Genomic DNA, 19369 nt, shown 5'->3' with positions numbered 1-19369 from the left:
CTGGGCACGCGGCCGCAGCTGGGGCAGGACATGGGTGAGCGGCTGGGCCTGGTGGTGCCCTCACCTGCCCGCACAGGGCTCGAGCACTCGCCGTTCTGTGGGCCTCTGCTCGCTGTCCAGCCCTGTGAGGGGCCCCGCAGGCTGTGCTGGGTCCTGGGGGGGGGAGCCCCGCCCTCCCCGGGGGGACCTGGACCTGGGGCTGGCTGACCAGGAGGGGTGCCCCCTGTGGTTGTGGCTGGAAGGTGGCGCCTTCCCAGAGGCTTGGAGCTCGGGAGAGGGGGCGGGCAGCCCTGGGTCCAGGGAGCCCCTGGCAGGCTGGAGCCCCGCCCTGTGCTCGGGGTGGCGCCCCTCCCCCCAGCCACCAGCCAGGTGTGACTGGCCAGCTCCTGCTCCCCGCTTGTCCAGGAAGCCGGGCCCCTCGGCCAGCCCCGGCCGGGGAGGGTGCCCTGGGTGCAGAGGGCGGGCCCAGCCTGGGGGGACCCTCTGGGCCCCCGTCTAGGGTGGTCTCAGCGGGACCCCTCTGCGGGAAGGCGGTCCCTGGGGAGCTGCCCACTGTCCCCCAAGTTCGGCTGGACAGAAGTCCTGCTGTCATGGCCAGCGGCGCCGTGCGCTGGGGCGGCAGGGAGCGCGGTGGGGGGGGGTCGCCCCGGCCCGGACTCCGGGCCCAGCCCAGAGGGGCGGGGCTTCGCGGCCCGGCGAGCGGTTGGGGGCTGACCCCGGGGCGCCGGCCCCGGGCCGCTGGGGCGGGGCCTGGTCAGTGGGGCTCCCCGCCCCCGCCGGGCGGGCCGGACCCCCGGGCGCCGCGGGCCTGCGGGGGAGGCTCCTATTCGCCCCGCGGGCGGCGGGGCGCAGCGCGAGGGGGGCCGGCGCCGGCCGAGCGCGCGGGTCCCGGGCGCGTCCCGCCGCGTCCTCCGCGCCCTGGTGCTGCCGCGGCTGCCGGCGGCTCCCGCGCAGACATGCACCGGCGGCGGCCAGGCGTCCCTCGGGGCCTCGCCCCCGCGCCGCCGCCCCCGTGAGAGCGCTGGGCGCGCCGCGCTGAGCCGCCGAGCCGCCCGCCGCCATGCGCTGGGCCCGGGCCGCCGCGCTGGCCCTCCTGTGCGCCCAGCTCGCGCTGCCCGGGGGCGTCGCCGCCCGCAGGGAGCCCACGAGGCCGCGGCCGCCCGGCCGGCGCACGGAGCCCCCCAGCGCCACCGATCCCACCCGCGAGCGGCCGCCGGCCTCCCCCAAGGTACTGCCGGGCACCCTGGCCAGCGGCCCTGGGGGCTCAGGCCGCGCGGGGCCCTCCCTCCCGCGCCCCGGTCCGGGCTGGCTCTCCAGGCGCCTGTCCTGTCCTGCAGCGGCACTTGGGGCAGGATCCCGGGCCTGGGGCGGGACCCGGTGGGGGCAGGGGCTCCCGCCACCCCCGGAGACCTGCTGCCCTTCGAAGGGTGGGGGTCTCCAGGCAGCCTGCCCCGGGGCAGGCGAGGCTGGGACTGGATGGTGCCCCGGGCCCCTGGAGAGCCCTGGTCTGGGCCGGCGCTGCGCAGCCCGCGCCCCCGTTCTTGGAGTCCCTCATGCCCAGCCCGCCCCCGGGGTCCCTGCGAAGACAGGAGGGCCCCTGGCCGCTGCTCCGGCCTCCTGCTCTGAGGGTCTCCTGAGGGCTTGTGGGACCCCAGCAGCACCGGGGAGGGGGCACAGGCCCGGGAGGAGGCATCTGTGGCAGCCCCCAGCCCTCGCCTTTGATCTCACCTCCCGCCTCCCCAGGCGTCTCCGCCGCCAGCCCGGCTGCTCGCAGCCCACGCGGCCCCACCGCAGCCCGCGGCCCCTTTCTCCAGCTGTGCAGGCTGAGGAGCCGGCCCCTGGCCCTGCTGGCCGAGGAGGACGCTGCCCGCATGTACCGGGCACAGGGCCTGGCCGCAGGGCCCCCGCGCCAGCCGGCCTGCCGCCTGAGCGCCTCGGGGGCTTCCTGCGTGAGGCCGGTGCGGGGCTCCCCGTCCAGGCCCTGCCCGCCGGCCACCGCGGACCCCTGAGCGGAGCGATGGGCACGTCTCGGGCGGCCGGCCCCGCTCTGCCCGGCCCCGCTCTGCCCCAGTGGCCGCCGGGCCGGCTCTGGTCTTCCGGCAAAGCCCAGGGAACCTTGCTCCTGCCGCTCCTGCCGCTCCTGCCCACGCAGCCGGGCCGAGCCCCGCGGGACGGGACGAGGGAGCCGCAGAGTGGCCCGGCCTGCGCGTGCTGGGGGCGCCTGGGGCGCCGCCACCCCACACGGGGGCCTGGGCTTCCGGGGCGACTGCCGCGGTCCTGGCGCCGCTGCGGCCCGGTGGCTGTCTGTCCTGCCGGCCCCGCGCCCCACGCGCCGGCCTCCGGCAGGGCCACCGCGGCTCAGAGGCCGGCCTGTCCCTGCCCTTTAGCCGCCTGCGGCCCCCGGGCCCGAGCTCTCGGACGCCCACGCGACGTGGCTGAACTTCGTGCGGCGGCCGGACACCGGCGTCCTGAAGAAGGGCTGCCGCGGCCGGGCCAAGACGCCGGTGAGCCGGGGTCCGTGTGTGTGTTGGGGGGGGCCGCGCTTCCGCGCGGTCCTCACGCTCATCTGCCTCCCGCAGCAAGGTCTCCTGGGGCCCCCGGGGCCTCCCGGCCCCCCCGGCCCCCCCGGGCCCCCCGGTGCTGTGGTGACCCTGGAGGCCTTGCTGCACGAGTTCCGGCAGATGCTGACAGGTAGGCCCTGCCCCTGCCCCCGCGCCCGGGCCGGGTGGCCCTTGCCAAGCCCCAGCCCTGGCCTGTCCCCACAGAGGCCACCGAGCGTCGGCTCTCGGGGCTGCTGGTCCCGCTGCTGCCCGAGGGGCCGGCCGGGCGGCTGCTGGCGGAGGCCTTCCACTGCCGCCTCAAGGGCCCGGTGCTGGTGGGCAAGAGGACACTAGCCGAGCTGCAGGGCTTCCAGGCCGTGAGTGGGGCTGCCGGGCTCACGCCCCGGGCATGGGGGGCAGGGCTCTGGGACCCCCGGGCATGGGGGCAGGGCTCTGGGGCCCCCGGCGGTGGGGGGCACAGCCATCCCTGGCTGGCCTTTTATACTTGGGGTCCTGGAGCCGCACGGCGCTGAGCCGGGCCAGGGCGAGGCCCTCCTCTGGGCTTGCGGCCGGGCCAGGCTGGCCGCCGAGCAGGTGCCCCGACAGCACGAGGCTGACGCGCTCCCTGCAGCCCGCAGCCCAGGGCGCCTTCCTGCGAGGGTCCGGCCTGAGCCTGGCCTCAGGCCGCTTCACCGCCCCGGTGACTGCCATCTTCCACTTCTCTGCCAGCTTGCACCTGGGTGAGCGCCTGTGTGATGGGCCTGGCCCTCATGGCGGGTGCCCAGCGGGTCCGCGGCGGGCGCCGGAAGTGTGTCCTTCCGCAAGGCCCGGCCGGCGCCCTGACCCACTGTCCCCACAGGTCTCGGGGAGCGGCCGCGTGGCCGGCGGCGGGCATGGGGCGCCGTGCGGCTGCTGGTCTGCATCGAGTCGCTGTGCCACCGCCATGCGTGAGTGGCCGCGGGCACCAGGGAGGGTGTGGGGGCTTTGGCAGGGCTCGGCTCTCACCTGGCCTTGGCGCCCGTCAGGTCCCTGGAGGCCGTCTCAGGGCTGGAGAGCCAAGGCGGGGTGTCCACGGCGCAGGTGCAGGGGCTGCTGCAGCTGCAGGTGAGTCCGGCCACGGCAGGCTGCAGGCGGACCCTGACCCGGGGCCTTGACCTTGACCCTGACCCTGACCTGGGACCTAACCTGGGCCCTGGCCCTGACCCAGACTCTGACCCTAACCTGGGCCCTGAACCTGACCCGGGCCCTGGCTCTGACTCTGACCTGGGCTGGGGCGCGGCCGGCGGCGGCTGATGACCTCCCGGGGCCGCAGGCGGGCCAGTACGTCTCTGTGTTTGTGGACAACGGCTCCGGGGTGGCCCTCACCGTCCACAGCGGCTCCAGCTTCTCCGGCCTGCTCCTGGGCACCTGAGAGGGGAGCAGAGGCCTCGAGGCCACGGCGTGACACAGCCCCGCTGCCCTTGAACCTGTGTTTGCCGCAATAAAGCGCAGGAGCCCTCCCTGCTGCCTGGTCACTGCGTGGGGGGCGGCCGGGCCGGGCGGGGGGCACGGCAGGTGGGGTCCCTGCTTTGTGGGTGGGTGCATCCAGGCCCCGCCTGCCGGCCCAGGAGACTGAGGCAGAGGCTGGACGTGGACCCCGGGGGAGGGCAGTGAGGGACAGGCCAGGCTGCCCAGGGCTTGTGGCCATGGCCCTGACTTCGGGTGCTGTGGCTCAGGGCCCTGCCCCCTCACGAGGCTCCCACTGTGTCCCGGCTGTGTCCCGGCTCCTCTGTGGACCAGGGGGTGAGGCTGGGGCTCCCCTCCAAGGCCCTCCCGCCCTGGCGACAGGCATCCAGGGGAGCAGCAGGGGCCAGCTACAGCTGGGGGGCAGCGCTGGGCCGTGGAGGCTGGAGAACGCAGGCTGTTTTCAGCCCCTCCCCCGGCGCCCTTCCTGCCTGGGGCTGCAGCCGGGACCTCCCTGTGGCCTCGGTTAATGAGGCGGGAGGGCTGCTTCGGGCAGGCACCGGGCTGTGCCGGGCTGTGCCGCGGGGGCAGCCTGGCTGCTGACCCGTGCCTGCTCTCTTCCTGGTCCCCCAAGGTGATGCCTGGGGCTGGCTGAGGGGGCTCGTGAGGAGGTGGGAGCTGAAGGGTGTGGGGAGGAGCCAGCGCCGGGGTTGCTGGGGGGCCAGAGCCATTGTCCACAGCAGCAGATCCGGGCGGGGGTGGGGGGCGAGGCTCTGCACTGGCGGCCAGGGGTGCTGAGAGCTGGTCGCAGGTGCCTGGCAGACCCTCGGGTCCTGCCCTGGCTGCGGCAGGCTCTCGGCACTGCCAGGTCATCAGGGGCCTCCCCCAGACCCGTGGAGCGGCGATGACAGAGCCGGAGGCCCGACCCTGTGTGCGGCAGACAGGCGGGTGGCCAGGTGGCCAGGTGAGGGCCGCAGCCCGGCGGCCAGCCCCACCTGCCCCTGTCTGCCCCTCTAATGGAAGGCGATTAGCCGCTTAGCTGTGATTCCCTGGAAGGTGCTGTCTCCCGGCAGACAGCCACGGGTGTGGAGCCAGCATGGGGGCCGGGGCGGTGAGGGGCCAGGGCGTGAGCTGGGCTGGTCACAGCCCAGGCAGCCGGCCCCCGGGACGCAGCTTGGGCTGGCCTCCTTCCGAGGCCCCGGCGGGAGTGGCTGCTGCTGGCCACGGGGCTGTGGCGGGTGGGGGCGGCCTCTGGCCTCTCCAGTTTCCCTGCTGGGCACTGGCCAGTGTGGGTTGACCCCCTGACCCTGTGCCCCTTGCTGGAGTGGCAGGAGGTGCCGGGCTGGCCTCGCTGAATCTCCTGGGGCCACTTCCCAGAGCCTCCGTCCGAGCCTGCACCGGCCAGGCGGGCGGGGGCCTGCTGGGCTTGGACATCGCCCTGCACCCTGAGCCGGGCAGTGCCTGCCCCTTCCTCCAGCCCAGGCCCAACCTAGGACACCAGGACGCCGGGGTCTGGACGCTGAGGGGACTCGGCCTGCCCCCGAGGCCCCGGTGAGCTGCCCCGGCTTGAGCGCAGACAGCAGCGTAGGCATCTGGCTCAGGAGGGCGGGAAAGTCCTCTGGGGGCCAGGACCAACCGCCAACTCGGGCGCTGCGCCCCAGCCTGGACCTCGGTTGGAGCCAGAGGGGCAAGGCAAGGGCAGGGGGTCAGCGGGCACCTGGGTGGGTGTGGGCTGCGGGGAAGACTGGCCCTTTTTTTTTTTTTTTAAATAGAGGCATGCTTTATTTATTTCTTAGCTGGTTTGTTTGTTTGTTTACACATGCACTGGGCACAGCCAGAAGCGCGGGAGGGGGAGAGGATTCACCAGAGCCAGAGCGGGGAGCAGAGCAGGCAGAAGGACCGAAGGACACTGCTGAGGGGAGCAGCGGGCGGCAGGAGAGGTCTGCGCGCCATGCGGGACCCTCCTCCGGTGGCCGGGGAGCAGCCGGGGATCGAACCGGCGCCGCAGAGGCCGCGGGCAGCTTCGCAACCCAGCGCTCAACCGCTGCGCACCGGGGAGGCCCGAAGACTGGCCCTTGGTGGCGCCTGGAGCGTCTCTGGCCTGGGCCAGGGCCGCGGCGGCAGGGCCGGCCTGCCGTGCCCCGGTTGGGTCTTCCCCGGAGCCTTTCCTGTGTCCCGCCCAGGTCACAGGCTGGTCCCCACCAAGCGGCCTCACTGGACTCCAGGAGGGGGCAAGACAGAGCCTCCTCTGCCCCAGCCATTGTCCTGCGGCCCGACCAGAGCCTCCTCTGCCCCAGCCATTGTCCTGCGGCCGGACCGCGGTGAGCCCAGCGCTGAGACGGGCGGGGCGGGCTTGGGCCTGGGTCTCCTGGGCCGGCAGCTGTTGGGGCGCCTGTGAGCCGAGCCTGGCGGTGTCGCAGCGCCTGGCCCCGCACAGGGACAAAGGGCCTTTGTTTGGGAGTTGGGGTGCAGCCCTTGCCGGGGCAGTGACTCACGGCTCCTCCGGCGATAGCATCGGCGCGTGTCACCCGCCCCTGCCTGCCGCCCCAACCTGCTCTGGGGACCTGGGCCTGTGGGGCGGGGGCACGGGAGAGGGCGGCGCCGGCTGGCGGCCCTACCTCTGGAACGCCGCCTCCAGCAGCCGCAGTGCGGGCCGCCGCTCAGCCCCGAAGTCCCTGGCCCAGGAGGTGCAGCCGCCCTTCCAGCACCTCGGGGCGGGGCGGGGCGGGCGGGGCGGGCGTCCTGTGACCGCCTCGAGAGCCGTCCAGCATCCAGCAGGCGCCGGGCGGCGGGGAGGTGCGGGACGGAGACCCTGCGGGGGTGGGCAGCTGGTGCTGCAGGAGGAGGCTGGGTGGGCTCTTCTTTGGTCTCGAGCTGGGTCAGGCCCGGGCAGTGAGAGGCAGGAGCTGGACACCAGCCTTCCCTGGGCTCTGGGCCCACCTGATGGCCGTGCCGGGTCAGCGGCTGCTGGCGCTGTTTACTCTGGACCCGGCGCCACCGTCCAGGCTCCCGCCTACCTGTGGCCCTGCCTGGCCTCCACCTGTCAGCACCGCCCCGAGCCCGCGTCGGCCTGCTGCTGGGCGCAGAGGAAGAGGGGGGCAGCGGGCACCTGCACCCAAGCACCCCGCAGGTGGGCACAGGGCAGGGGCACCCCCGCCATCCCGCCGTGTGGCTGGGACAGCAGCTGCCTGGCGGGCCTCTTTGCCCCTGCTCAGGCCGGCTGTGCCCCTGGGTTCAAGTGGGGACCACTGCAGAGGAGTCCCCATGCCCCCACCTCACAGGTCCTTCAGGGCGCTGTGCTGGGGAGGCAGAGCTCTGTGCCCTCATCCTTAGCTCCCAGAGGCAGCCCCAGTTGCCCCCAGCTCCAGCCTGTCCAGGGGCGGGGCGGGTGGGCCAGGGGCACCAGCTTGCGTCTGCACCACACCTGTCCTGTGGCCTGGGACTCTGGCCTGCAGCTGGGCATCCCGGAGCAGCCCCCGGGTTGAGGGTCCCTGCGGCGCACAGAGCCTGAGCCTTCCACACCGTCCTTGCTGGTGCCCGCCCTGGCCGCAGATGCCCGGAGCTGGGGGCGCTGCGCGGCTGGAAGGAGGGCAGGCCCCTGGTTCCCAGACCCAGTGCTGCAGGCTGGCCAGAGGGGCATTCAGGCTGGCCAGAGGCAGCTGAAGGAGAGGCCGGCCGGGCTGGGCCTGGGCCTCCCCACCACCCTTGGGACCACCCCAGCCACTTCCAGCCGACCCGGGTGGGGGAGGGGCGGGCCCTTGCGGAGGGAGGGGGAGGTGGGTCACGGTCACGAGACACCCTGCAGGGGAGGGGCCTCAGGGGGTGCAGGGGCTGGTTGGCTGTTCTATTCTCTTTGGGGTGGTCTCTGAAGTGGCTGGGGCCACTTGGCTGCAATGTGGCAGGGTGGGGGCTAGTGCTGGGGCTTCTGCAGGAGCTGCGGGGCCTGATGGGGGCGGGAAGCCGGGAGCAGCATCCACAGTGGGGTGGGGGCTGGGGAGGGCAGGCGCCCTAAGCAGGCATCCCAGGTGGGGCAGGTGAAGGAGGCTGGTGGGGCGGGCAGGGGGATGGTAGCACCTTCCGGAGCAGAGCCGGGGGTGGGCAGAGGAGACCTGAGGCAGGGGGGAGCCTGCTGTGGGGCTGAGGAAGCTGCAGTCAGGCCAGGGCCTGGGCGGGAGGGGCCCCTGGGTGCCCGCCCGGCCCAGCTCAGGGCTGGGAGAGTCAGCCCCGCCCCCACCAGGTTGTTGACACTGGAGGAGTCTCTGAGTCTGCAGCCTCCAGCCTGCGCAGCAGGAGGGCAGAGAACCGGACGCTGCCACTCAGGGTGAATGGGGCTGCCTGTGTGTGGGGGAGCCGCCAGCCTGGGCCGCACCCCAGCCGCCCCACCTCCCCTGGGCTCCTCGAGCCGCTGGCAGGCCCCCCCATCCGCAGCCCTCTGGGCGGGGGTGGGTGTGGGGGGGTGGGGTGGGGCTCCCAGCAGGGTGTGCCCACTATAGGCCCCACCCTGCAGCCCCCTGGAGGCCCAGGCTGCGGAGGGCACAGAGGGAGTGGGGGCCGGTGGCCGGGCTGGGGGGGGGTGCAGACCCAGGGGGATGGCAAACGGTGGGGTCCCACTGTCAGTGCTGGGGTGGACCCTGCAGGTCTACACTCCCGCAGCCGGTGTCGCCGCCATCCGGGCCTGGGCGAGCCGGAGGCACTGCCCCTGCCGTCTCCCGGACCACGTTCCTTTCCTCTGTAGAAGCAGCGTCCTGATCTTGACTTGTTTATTTATTTATGCACAAAAGAATGGGGGTACAGGCCAGAGGCAGCCGATGGCTTGATAGCACCAAGACCTAACCCCGGTGCCCCCAGGGAGGCCCCGCTAATAAATGGTTTTAATTGAACGTTCAATCTTGAGATCATTGCAGGTTGTGTTGTGAGGAAGCCGCCTGCCCGCCAGGCCCATGTGGACTCTTGCGTGGCAGCACCAGATGAGGACACAGGCGCCCGGGCCCCACGCTGCCCGCTGGCCCCTGGCAGCACTAACCTACCCCCGTGCCTAGGACTCTGTCCGTCGAGAACGTTCTGGAAACGGAAACGCAGCTCTCTGGCCTTGGTCCCAGCTGTGGATGCTCCCGAGGGTCCCTGCCAGGCCTCCTGGGCCGCCCCATCTGTCTTGGGAGGATGAGCGCTGGCAGCAGGGGTGAGGCAGCCGGGGAGTGCGTGTGGGCAGCGGGTGCCAGCGTCCCGGCCCAACACCTGCTTTCCAGGCTGGCCAGGGAGGGGGTGGGCCAGGCCCCCAGGAGCACCCTGTGGCTGGCAGCTCTGGCGGTGGCACTGCCTTGCCCGCTCTCCGGCCCTCACCCCGCAGCTCTGGTGATTGCCTATTGGGCTGGGAGAGGCGCGTGTCCTGCACCCTACACCCCCCCCCCACACTGCTGGTGCCATCTGCTGGCAGCATGGACCCCACGGCCAGTGCCCAGAGGGGGCGGGTTCTGGTGGGTCCACAGCCAAGAGGAGCCGCAGCAGGGATGGGGGGTTGCAGAGGCTGGCAGGCTGCCCAGAGCTGGGGCCACGGAGGGCCGGGGCCAGGTCCCCTGGGAGGGCTCTGGCTGTCTGTGCCGACGTGTCCTGCGGTAGGCTTGGGGGCCAGGGCAGGCCTGCTCAGCTTCGGGTGGAGGGCTGCATAGCCCCCACTCCCGTGGGCCAGAAGGGGAACGTGGGCCCTTCCGCGTGTCACCAGCACCCAGGCTGGCCTGTCTGCGGCCCTACATGGTCTTGGGCCTCAGGCCCCTCACAGGACGCTGTCCCGGACCTGCAGCCCCAAGTGGAGATGGGGGCCCTTGTCCTGGGAACTTGGGGAAGCCCGCGGCCAGCCGCGAGGTGGCCAACTGAAAGGGCCGCGGGGACCCGGCACCTCCATGCCAGCCCCTGCCTTCCACACTCAGGGCGCCAACCTCAATACCCCACTGGTCTCTCCAGTCCGGGACCCGAGTCTTTGGCCTTTAACAGGGAAGCGGCCCACGCGGCTATGTGCGGGCCCCTGAGGTGGGCCTAGCTCCCCAAGTGGTGGCACTGGAGGTGGGGTGATCGGGCGTGGTCAGGGAGAGACGAGCCCCAAGGGGGGCCAGGGCCCCGCTGGGGGCGCCAGGAGGGCTGTGGCTATGCCAGAGGAGGGTGCACGGGGGCCGGGCAGGCTGGGAGAGGCCCTCCAGGGCTGTCCCCCGCAGCCCCGGCAGGCAGCCGTAGCGGGCCCCGGGCCAGGACCCTGGCGAGACCAGAGCGTGCACTTGTCACCTCCCGTGGGGGAGGGCGCAGAGGACGGAGGCCCCGGGCGCGGCAGCGGGGCCCAGAGCAGCCACCAGCGCCGCCTCACGCCGTGTCATGGCTCCCAGGGCGAAGTCCTGGGGCTGGCCCAGAGACCGCAGTGCAGGTGCACCAGGAACGCCGTAAAGGCCGGCGTCCTGGCGGAGACAGCGGGGCCGACTCACGGTCCAGCTCTGGCGGCAGCTCCGAGTCCCCGATGTTGACACGCTCGCTTTGGCACGGCTGGCGCAGCGGGAACAGATCAATCTAAGATTCCGAGCCCAAGAGCAGCTTTTTAAAAAAACAGTTACAAAGCGCAAGGACCCGCACACGCGACTGAGATCGCCCGGCTCGGTGAGCGCCACCAGGGCACAGGCGGCGGGACGCGTGGGGAGCCCGGCACCCGCGGGGCAGGGCCCTGCAGAAGGGGCGCCAGCAGGGTGCACGCCGGATCCCCAGGACATGGCGCTTCCGTTCTCCTGCCCACACAGGCCTGCCAGGGCCGCCAACCGCAGCGGACGGGAGGGGGTCTCGCCCCTCGCCCCCCCAAGGCCAGGCGTCGTCCAGTCCGGGCTCCCGTGGCTTCTGGCAACCCCCGGGGCCTCCTGGTCCCACCGCGAGCGGCTCCGGAGGGCCGGCGGGCGGGCGCAGGCCGCGGCTGTCCCGGCGGCGGCTCAGGGGATGCCCGCCTTGCGCTGGCAGCACTGCGAGGGCGGCGCCGACCAGTCGTAGACGTAGGAGAGGCGCAGCTGCACCTCCCGCTGGCACAGGCGGCCGTCGCGCGCCAGCGAGCGCTGCTTCTCCAGCATGTCCTGCGGGCTCTGCTTGTGCGTCACCAGGTACTGGTTGCTGCAGCCGCGGGACCGGTACTCGGTGTCGAAGCGCGGGTCGTGCTCGCGCCGCACGTCCACCGGCGCCAGCCAGGCGCCCAGCGACACGTCCTCGCTGTGCCAGGCGCGCAGGTACTCGCGGCTGAGGCGCAGGTAGCGCACCAGGTCGGCCGAGAGCACGTAGCCGCCGCCCAGCGCGTAGGGCAGGTAGTAGTCGCACAGCTGCCAGGCGGCCTCGCGCCAGCGGCCCCCGGGCTTGACGCGGCCGCGGCCCGAGAAGAAGCCCCAGTACAGGCGGCGGCGGCGCGCGGGGTCGCGGGCGCGCAGCTCGGCCAGCAGCGCGTCCAGGCGCGCGAAGGAGTCGTCGTCCGCCTTGAGCACGAACTCGAAGGCCACGTGCTCGTCCAGCCAGGCCAGCATGGCCAGCACCTTGGCCGCCAGGTTCTCGTAGGCGTCGCGCAGCGCGGGCAGCAGCAGCAGGTCCCCGTGCCGCGCCTGCTCGCGCTCCAGCGCGCGCCGCTCCTCGGCGCCCAGCCCGCCGGTGCCCACGGCGAAGCGCGCCCACACGTCGCCCCGCGCGGCCCCGGCCGCCGCCAGCCACGTGCTGCGGACCGCGGCGCGCCGCTCGGCCGCCCGGGGCGCGCTGGCCACCAGCACGGCCAGGAAGGCGGCGGCGCGCGCGGGCGCGGGCGCGGGCGCGGCGGGGGCCGGGGGCCGGGGGCCCGGCGCGGGCGCGGGCGCGGGCGCGGGGCCCTCGAGCGCGCAGCGCAGCAGCAGCAGCAGCAGCGCCGCGCCGCCCAGCGCCAGCGCGCCCAGGCCCAGCGCCGCCCGGCGCCGCCACGCGCGCCGCAGCGGCAGCTTCATGGCGCCCGGGCGGCGGTCACGTGGCCGCGCGCTTCCGCCCGGGGCAGCGATGGCGGCGCCGGCGTCCCCGGCGGCGCGCGCCCCCCGCCCCGCCCCGCCCCTTCCCGGAAGGAAGATGGCGGCCGCCTGACCGGCCGGCTGGGAGGCGTCCCGGGCGCGCAGGCCCCTCGGCGGATCCCGGCCGGAGAGCGCGGCCGGCGGGTGAGCGGCCCGGCCGCGCGGCGGGGGCGCCCGGGGCGGGGGCGGCGGGGGCGGCGGGGGCGGCCCGCGGCGGGGGCGGGGGGCGGCGTCGACCCCGACGCCCGACGCGCCCGCGGCACCGGCCGGCGCCCGCGACGTGAGGGACGTGGCGGTGTCGCCGCAGCGGGGCCCGGTCCTCGCGCGCCGCCGCCCGCGCCCCGCCGCCCGCGCCCCGCCGCCCGCGCCCCGCGGGGCGCGCCGCGCGGGCGGTGGGCGGGGCTCGCCCGGGGCTCGGCCCGGAGGGCGGCGCGGGCGCCGGGGGGCGCTGTCACGGCCGCGGGGCGCCGGGGCCCTCCCGGGCGGGGGTCCTCGCCGGGGCACCGCCCGGGCGCCGCGGGGTGACTGCGCCGAGGTCACGGCCCGCCGGGGCCGCGTTGGCCTCGGGGAGCCGGGGCCCGGCGCTGGGCCCGCCCGGGCAGCCCGCGGTGCGGGCGTGGGGGGCGGGCCGGCCGTCCGCGGAGGTCAGGCGTCCCAGCCACACGCGGACACGAGGCCGCGCCCGGCCTGGGCACCCGCGCCCTCGCGCTGCCCGCCCGCGTGCCGGGCTGATCAAAGGGCAGTTCTTTGTCCCTGTCCGGGCCGCTGACTGCCCCGCCCGGCCTGGGCCTGCAGGTGTGCTGGGGCCCAGCTGCGCCCAGGGCACTGACCTTGGTCCCCGTCCCTACCTGACGTTTCCTCCCCGGCCCTCCCTTTGTCGCCAGCTCTGGCCACACTTGCCGGCCGTCCTGCCAACACCCCGGCCATGGCGTCCAGGCAGGCTGCCCCCTGTGGCCGGGCCGCTCGCTGCCTCTGGCTCCTGGGGGTCCTGCTGCTGACCGAGGGCTCCGCCCGGCCCGCCAACCACTCGTCCACGCGGGAGAGAGCGGATGGCAGGGAGGAGAATGAGATCCTGCCCCCCGACCACCTGAACGGGGTGAAGCTAGAGATGGATGGACACCTCAACAAGGACTTCCACCAGGAGGTCTTCCTGGGCAAGGACATGGACGGCTTCGAGGAAGACGCAGAGCCGCGGAAGAGCAGGAGGAAGCTGATGGTCATCTTCTCCAAGTAGGCAGGGCTGTGCCGCCCCCTGGGGCGGGGGGGGCTTCGGGGAGGAGGGTGCCGGCCCCGCCCTGGTCCATACCAAGGCCAGCCCGCTGCACGGGAGCTGAGGGTACGCCAGGCCGAGCCTCAGGGCTCGGGCCTTTCTTGCCCCCTGGCCTCGCAGCTGGGCAGGCGCCCCCCACTGCCTGGGCTGTGGCGCCGGGGCCGCTCATTCTGAACCCACAGGACAGCCCTGTCTGGCGTGGCCAGGCGGGCATTGGTGGGCAAGGGCTCTGCTGGCCACACTGCAGAGGAGGGGGGCCTGGCGACGGGGCGCTCAGACTTGCGTGGGTACCCGTGACTGTGTGCGTGGGGCTGACCCTGGCCTGCAGCCCCCGCTGGGCCCAGCAGGGCTTGCTGCTCCTGCCCGCCTGGCCACCGCAGCCGGGAGGTGAGCTCTGGCCCCACGGTCTCAGGGCCGGGCTTGAGGGCCCTGGCTCAGGGGTCATCGCAGGGCCTTGGAGTGACCTGCAGCGTGAGGCCTTGGAGGTGCCTGGTCCCCAAAAGCATTCCTGAGGGCCCCCGAGTCCTGCCCACATTCCGCTGTGCACCCAAGGGAGCCAGCCAGCGGGCCAGGGCTCCGTCCCGCCAGAGTGCAGCGGGCAGGCGGGTGACAGGCCGGGGGGGCCCGGGGAGCAGGGGCTCGGGGCCGCACTGTGCAGGGTGTGGGGTGGGGGAGGTGTGAGGTGGGCCTGGGGGGCCAGGCAGAGAAAGGGGATGGGGCGGGGAGAGCTCGATGTTTCAGGTGCCCGGAGGGAAAACACCAGACTTGGGGGGTGAGGCGAGTGAGCTGTCCGCCCAGCCTGTACGGGGTGGACTGGACATGCTGCCCTGGCCCGGGTCTGCCGGGCTCGCGTTCTGTGCTCGGGGCCCCCCCAACGCTGGCCTGGCTCCCGCTGAGGTCTGCGCGTGGTGGCCTTGGGTCGCGAGCTGGGCCCGGGCTGGCATCCTCCTCAGATCTCCACGGGGGAGGGTGGAGCCACCTGCCTCCTGCCAGGGCGGGCAGCCCCTCGGGGCCCCCAGGTCAGGAGGGAGACTGGGGGCTGATCTGGCAGAAGCTGCCAAGCGTTTGGGGGCGGTCACGGTGCCGGGAGCCCCCAGGCCCTCCTCGCTGGGCTGGCCATGCTGCGTGGATCGGGCACTGGCGGGCCGGGAAGGACCTGACCGCGGAGCCAGCGAGGGGCCCGCGGGCGGGAGGGGCAGGTGGGGTGGGCGCGGGGCAGGATGCCCCGGGTGGCCGCTTTTCCCAGATCTCCACGTGTCCCCCTGCCTGGAAGTCTCTGAGGCCACTCCTTTGGGGCACGTGTGAGGCTCTCTCCACCGTGGGGGTTCAGTCGGCCGTTGGCGGTGAGCTCAAGCCCGGAGCCTGGGGTTGGAACTGCAAGCGGCTGCCCCAGGCCCCCAGATCCCCCAACATCTCCTGTCCCGACGTTCCCCCGCTCTCCCGCCTGCCCCCGAAGCCCTGGCCGTCCTGCCGTCTGCCCCCTGCCTGTCTGTCCGCTGTCCTTGGGGCCAGGGCTGGCTGACTGCTCGCCTGCGGCAGGGTGGACGTGAACACCGACCGGAGGATCAGCGCCAAGGAGATGCAGCGCTGGATCATGGCTAAGTCGGCCGAGCACTTCCAGGAGGCCGTGGAGGAGAACAAGGCGCACTTCCGCGCCGTGGACCCCGATGGGGACGGTGAGGCTGGCCCAGAGGCCACCAAAGGTGGCGTGCGTTGGAACAGGGAGCAGGGAGGCAGACGCGGCCCTGGGCCGGCTCAGGGCGGGGTGGGGGCGGGGCGCCCGCTGGGCACCCTGTGGACCCGCAGCCCTTGCAGGAAGCCCGGGTGCGCTGCCCAGCGCTTCGGCTCCGGCAACGGCCCAGAGCGCAGGATTGCACAGGCCTGTCGCGGCAGCCAGAGAACGCGCCTCCCGGCGCCGTGTTGACACGCTGACAGGCTTGACCTGCCCCCTCAGGCCGGGTGTCCTGGGACGAGTACAAGGTGAAGTTTCTGGCCAGCAAAGGCTATAACGAGAGGGAAGTCGCCGAGAAGATAAAGAACCACGAGGAGCTGAAGGTGGACGAGGAGAGTGAGTGCCTGGGGAGGCGCCGGCGGCTGTGGGGGGCGCTCGCGGGATGCAGTGGGCGGCGCGTCTGGCCTGGACGCCCCCACATCAGAGCCCAGTGGTGGTGAGGTTGGGGCACCTGTAAGGGGCCTGCGGCCGGCTGGGTGCTGGCCAGGGTCCCTGGTGTCTGGGCGGGTACACCCCGCGGCGCTCAGAGCCCTGCCCCTGATGGTCGCTGCCCAGGGCTGTGCCCCTCGGGCCGCTCTGAGGCCGGCTCACCTGCGGCGCGGGCCGGCTGCCTGGCCCCTTGCTCGGCCCCTTTCAATGCCGGCGGCGGCGGGCCGGAGCTGGTGGCGGCTGTTCTGCCTCGGCCTGCCACAGCTCGGGGCTGCGTCTCTGGCACCGCACCCCTGGCCGCGCTCGGGGTCACAGCTGTGCCCTCTCGCTCTGCACATGCCTTCGGCTTGGAATTCCAGGCCTGGGCGCCCTGCGCCCGCCGCCTTTCCGGGGCCTGGTCATTCGGGCTTTCCTGCGACGTCCCCTGAGGCGGAGGGCCCCTGTTCTGGGGAAGGCCCTGCCCCGTCGGGGCGCGAGCTGGGGGCGTGGTCAGGAGGGGCGCTGCGGTGTCCGCCCGGGGCCTGCTGCCGGCCGCCTGTCTGTGTGGGGACCCCAGGCCGGCCCCCCCCACCCCGGGGCCGTCACGCTCTGCGTCGCCGGCTCCACCGTGGATGCTTGGCGGGCGGCCGCGCTGGCGTCCCCGAGAGCTCGTGTCTGTGGTTTCTGTTTCTGGGGTGTTCGTCTGGCCTTGGTGCTGGGGTCCTGGGGCCAGCGAGGAGGGCCTCCCTCCCCTCCTGTCCTCCGCGGGCAGCCTGGAGAAGGGGGCACCCCGCCTTAGACGATGGAGCCGCCCTCGGTGCTCCCCTGAGCCCGGTCTTTCCGAAAGCTCTCTTGCCCTTGAGCCTGCTTGCGTCCATCTCGCCCCGCCGCAGGCCCACCGCGGGTGCCTGAGCCCTGGCGTCCCGCTTACCCTCCCCACTGCTGCGGGGCGCACAGCCCCACCTTTCAGGTGGCCTCCAGGGCCATGTGCCCGGTCCGGCTCCTGCATTGGCCACGCGCCCCTGGGCAGTCAGCCCTGCCCTGCCCCGGTCCGCCAGCCGCTCGGACTGGCCTGCCTGAGCCTCGCTGTGTTGGCACCGAGTCCGCAGCGCAGGCTGCCCTGGCCTTCCTGGGTGGACACGTGGGCGCCTTGGGTAGCGCCTGGCCTGCTCTGTGCTGTCGCCGTGGCCGGTGGGCAGGGTGGGTCTCCTCAGGGCCATTTCCTCTGCTGCTGGAGAGCAGGATGGGGCAGCCAGCCCCCTCAGCTGTGGGGTGCAGCAGGCGTTGAGCGCAGGACCCTCACCCCACGCCTCTCTCAGCACAGGAAGTCCTGGAGAACCTCAAAGACCGCTGGTACCAGGCGGACAACCCCCCTTCAGATCTGCTGCTGACTGAGGACGAGTTCCTGTCCTTCCTGCACCCTGAGCACAGCCGCGGCATGCTCAAGTTCATGGTCAAGGAGATCGTCAGGGACCTGGGTGAGCTGCCTGGGCCGGGCCGGGCCCGCTGGCGGCTGCGCAGGGGCGTCCAGCCTCTCCCCAGGGCCGGCCTGAGGGCCCTGGCTGGGCTGCTCAGGCACTGCCGGCTGCCCCAGAGGCCTCGGCTGGCTGCTTCTCTGGGGGCCCTTCATCCCGTGCCCGCAGTGTCCAAGCGTCCCCTCTGCTGTCCACAGACCAGGACGGGGACAAGCGGCTGTCGCTGTCCGAGTTCATCTCCTTGCCCGTGGGCACCGTGGAGAATCAGCAGGGCCAGGACGTCGACGACAGCTGGGTGAAGGAGCGCAAGCGGGAGTTTGAGGACCTGATCGACGCCGACCACGACGGCATCGTGACCATGGAGGAGCTGGAGGTGGGCCGGGCGCGGGTGGGAGCCCGGCCCTGTGGACAGACTGCGACCCCGCTCAGGCCCGCCCCGGACCGGGCGCATGACAGCAGCGCCCTGGGAGCAGTCCTGGGCTGGCGGGCACATCCCCCGCTGTGGCCGTCCCTCGGGCGCCCGTCGGTGTGAGCCCTGGCGCCGCGCCCGCCTGGGGGCCCAGTGAGGTGTCCGCCCACGCTCCCGGCCAGGGGTCTGGCACCAGGCGGCCGCTCCTGGGGGGGGGCTGCGCCCCCCGCCCTCCCCGCTTCCCCTGCAGCTCCTGCCTTGGCGGGTCCCGGGGTCTGGCTGCCCAGCGAGCTAATCTCCAGGGTCCTGAGCCCCGCTGGGGAGCCCATGTCCCCCGGGGCCTCCCCGCCGCAGGCCTCCTCCCGCCTCTCCCACCTGCCTCTGACGGGACCTGGGTGCTGCAGGCGGGCGAAGGCCAGCCCAGCCCCTTCCCCAGCCCTCTGGCCTGGCGTCCTCGCCCCCAGCGCTGAGACGGTCGCGGGCGTCCCTGGCACGGCTGAGGCCCCTGCCCCCGTGTGTTGCAGGAGTACATGGACCCCATGAATGAGTACAGCGCCCTCAACGAGGCCAAGCAGATGATCGCCATCGCCGACGAGAACCAGAACCAGCACCTGGAGCCCGAGGAGGTGCTGAGGTACAGCGAGTTCTTCACCGGCAGCAAGCTGGTGGACTATGCCCGCAACGTGCACGAGGAGTTCTGAGCCCGCCGCCCACCGCTTCCTCGAAGACTGAGATCGCGGCGAGATTAGGCTTTGCTGGAAGCCGGGGCCCTGCGGGGCGGCCCCTGGGGCCGGTAGCCGCGGTCGGGCTCCAGAAAGTGAGATGCTTGTGACGAGAATCGCGTTCATTTACTTTAAAATATAGCCGCTGCCTTCTTCCAGCTTCACTCTCTGGGGGAAACCACTTCACCTGAATGTTGGGGACAGATGGTGGCCGGGAGGTTTCCCTGGACGCGTCCAGGCCGGCCATCTGGCCACGGGGCCTGGCCTGCGGCGCAGGGAGGTCTGCGGGTGCCTGCCAGGCTGTGCTGGGGGGTGAGGGGAAGGGCCCCGGGGGCCTGTGTTCTCTGCTGACCACAGGCCTGACCGGCGGGTGGCACATGGGCCAAGCTGCGAGGGTCCACGCAACCTGACCGCCGACCCCGCGCCTGCCTGCCTGCTGCCCCCCTGCTGGCCCCGGGACCCCAAGGTGCGGCCTGTGGTACCGCCATGGACACAGCCATTGCCAGAGGAGGGGGCCCCAGAGGCCGGGGGTCCTGCGTGGGCACCAGGCCCCGAGCCACCCGTCTCAGGCTGCCGTTGACTTCGATGCAAGCGTGTGGCATTGGGTGGGCTGTGCTGGCCAGGCCGTCCCGTGCAGCCACCGGGCGGGCAGAGCTGGGTGGAATTTCCCGCAGGTGGGCCTGCGGTGCCGCCTCCTACCTGAGTGCCTGGGCGGCGGGGGATTTCCACGCACCCGTTCCGCCCGGGAGGCCCCTCCCCGGGGCTAAGGTATGAGGCACGGCCGTGAGGCCAGGCCTGCACGCAGGCGTGTGCAGGCGTGAGCGCCGTGGACCTGCGTGCCCCATCCCCGCTCACGACCGCCGCCCCGCCCCAGGGCCTGGTGCTGTGGGAAGAGACGCGGGCCCTACCCAGACCAGGCAGCCGGGCTGCGGGGCCAGGCCAGACCCTGGTTGAGCTAAGCTGATCGCTCATCCTCTCGAGTCTCCTGCCTCTGCCCAGGGCGCCCCGGGCAGGCGGGTGCCCAGGCCTGGACAAGCAGGTGCGGGCAGGCTGGGCCCTGCAGGCCGCTCCACTTGGGGTGCAGGAGGTGCCTTCTCTGCCTGGCAGGGTTGTCCCTCTGCTGCTGTAGCCTCAGACCCCTGCTGCGGGGCTGTCTGCGGCCACACGCTGCTTCAGTTGCTCCCTGGAGGCCCCCCCTTCCAAGCAGCCATTTGGTGGGCAGGGCTTCCACCGGGAACCTGGGCTGTGTGGGAGCCCCAGTGCCTGCCATGCCTGCCACGCGCTGCGTCCATCACAGCTGCTGCCCCCTTCACAGCTGCTGCCCATGTGCGGGGCCG

At 73.5% G+C, this 19369-nt stretch overlaps 3 protein-coding genes across 3 annotated transcripts; 2 read left to right on the top strand and 1 right to left on the bottom strand.

Annotated features, from left to right (window-relative positions):
* Positions 1-1060: 1060 nt before the first annotated feature.
* C1QTNF12 (C1q and TNF related 12) lies at positions 1061-3968 on the top strand (the record flags this gene model as incomplete). The annotated part of the gene is made up of 8 exons (XM_084244027.1): positions 1061-1228; positions 2388-2504; positions 2580-2691; positions 2766-2917; positions 3172-3280; positions 3400-3487; positions 3566-3644; positions 3853-3968. 8 exons carry the CDS (start codon positions 1061-1063, stop codon positions 3949-3951), a joined length of 924 nt encoding a protein of 307 aa, XP_084100153.1. The 3' UTR covers positions 3952-3968.
* A 6773-nt stretch (positions 3969-10741) lies between these two features.
* On the bottom strand, positions 10742-11959 carry B3GALT6 (beta-1,3-galactosyltransferase 6; the record flags this gene model as incomplete). The annotated part of the gene is made up of 1 exon (XM_084241996.1): positions 10742-11959. One exon carries the CDS (start codon positions 11957-11959, stop codon positions 10940-10942), a length of 1020 nt encoding a protein of 339 aa, XP_084098122.1. The 3' UTR covers positions 10742-10939.
* Positions 11960-12772: 813 nt separating this feature from the next.
* SDF4 (stromal cell derived factor 4) lies at positions 12773-18158 on the top strand. The gene is made up of 6 exons (XM_084241510.1): positions 12773-13246; positions 14826-14962; positions 15241-15354; positions 16746-16904; positions 17099-17274; positions 17835-18158. The coding sequence occupies exons 1-6, from the start codon at positions 12942-12944 to the stop codon at positions 18009-18011; spliced, it is 1068 nt and encodes a 355-aa protein (XP_084097636.1). The 5' UTR covers positions 12773-12941; the 3' UTR covers positions 18012-18158.
* The last annotated feature ends 1211 nt before the right edge of the window (positions 18159-19369 follow it).

Source organism: Talpa europaea (genome assembly GCF_964194135.1).
Source record: "Talpa europaea genome assembly, chromosome: 9".
In the NCBI taxonomy this organism is placed as follows: Eukaryota; Metazoa; Chordata; class Mammalia; order Eulipotyphla; family Talpidae; genus Talpa; species Talpa europaea.
This window is presented reverse-complemented; position numbering and strand designations above follow the sequence as displayed.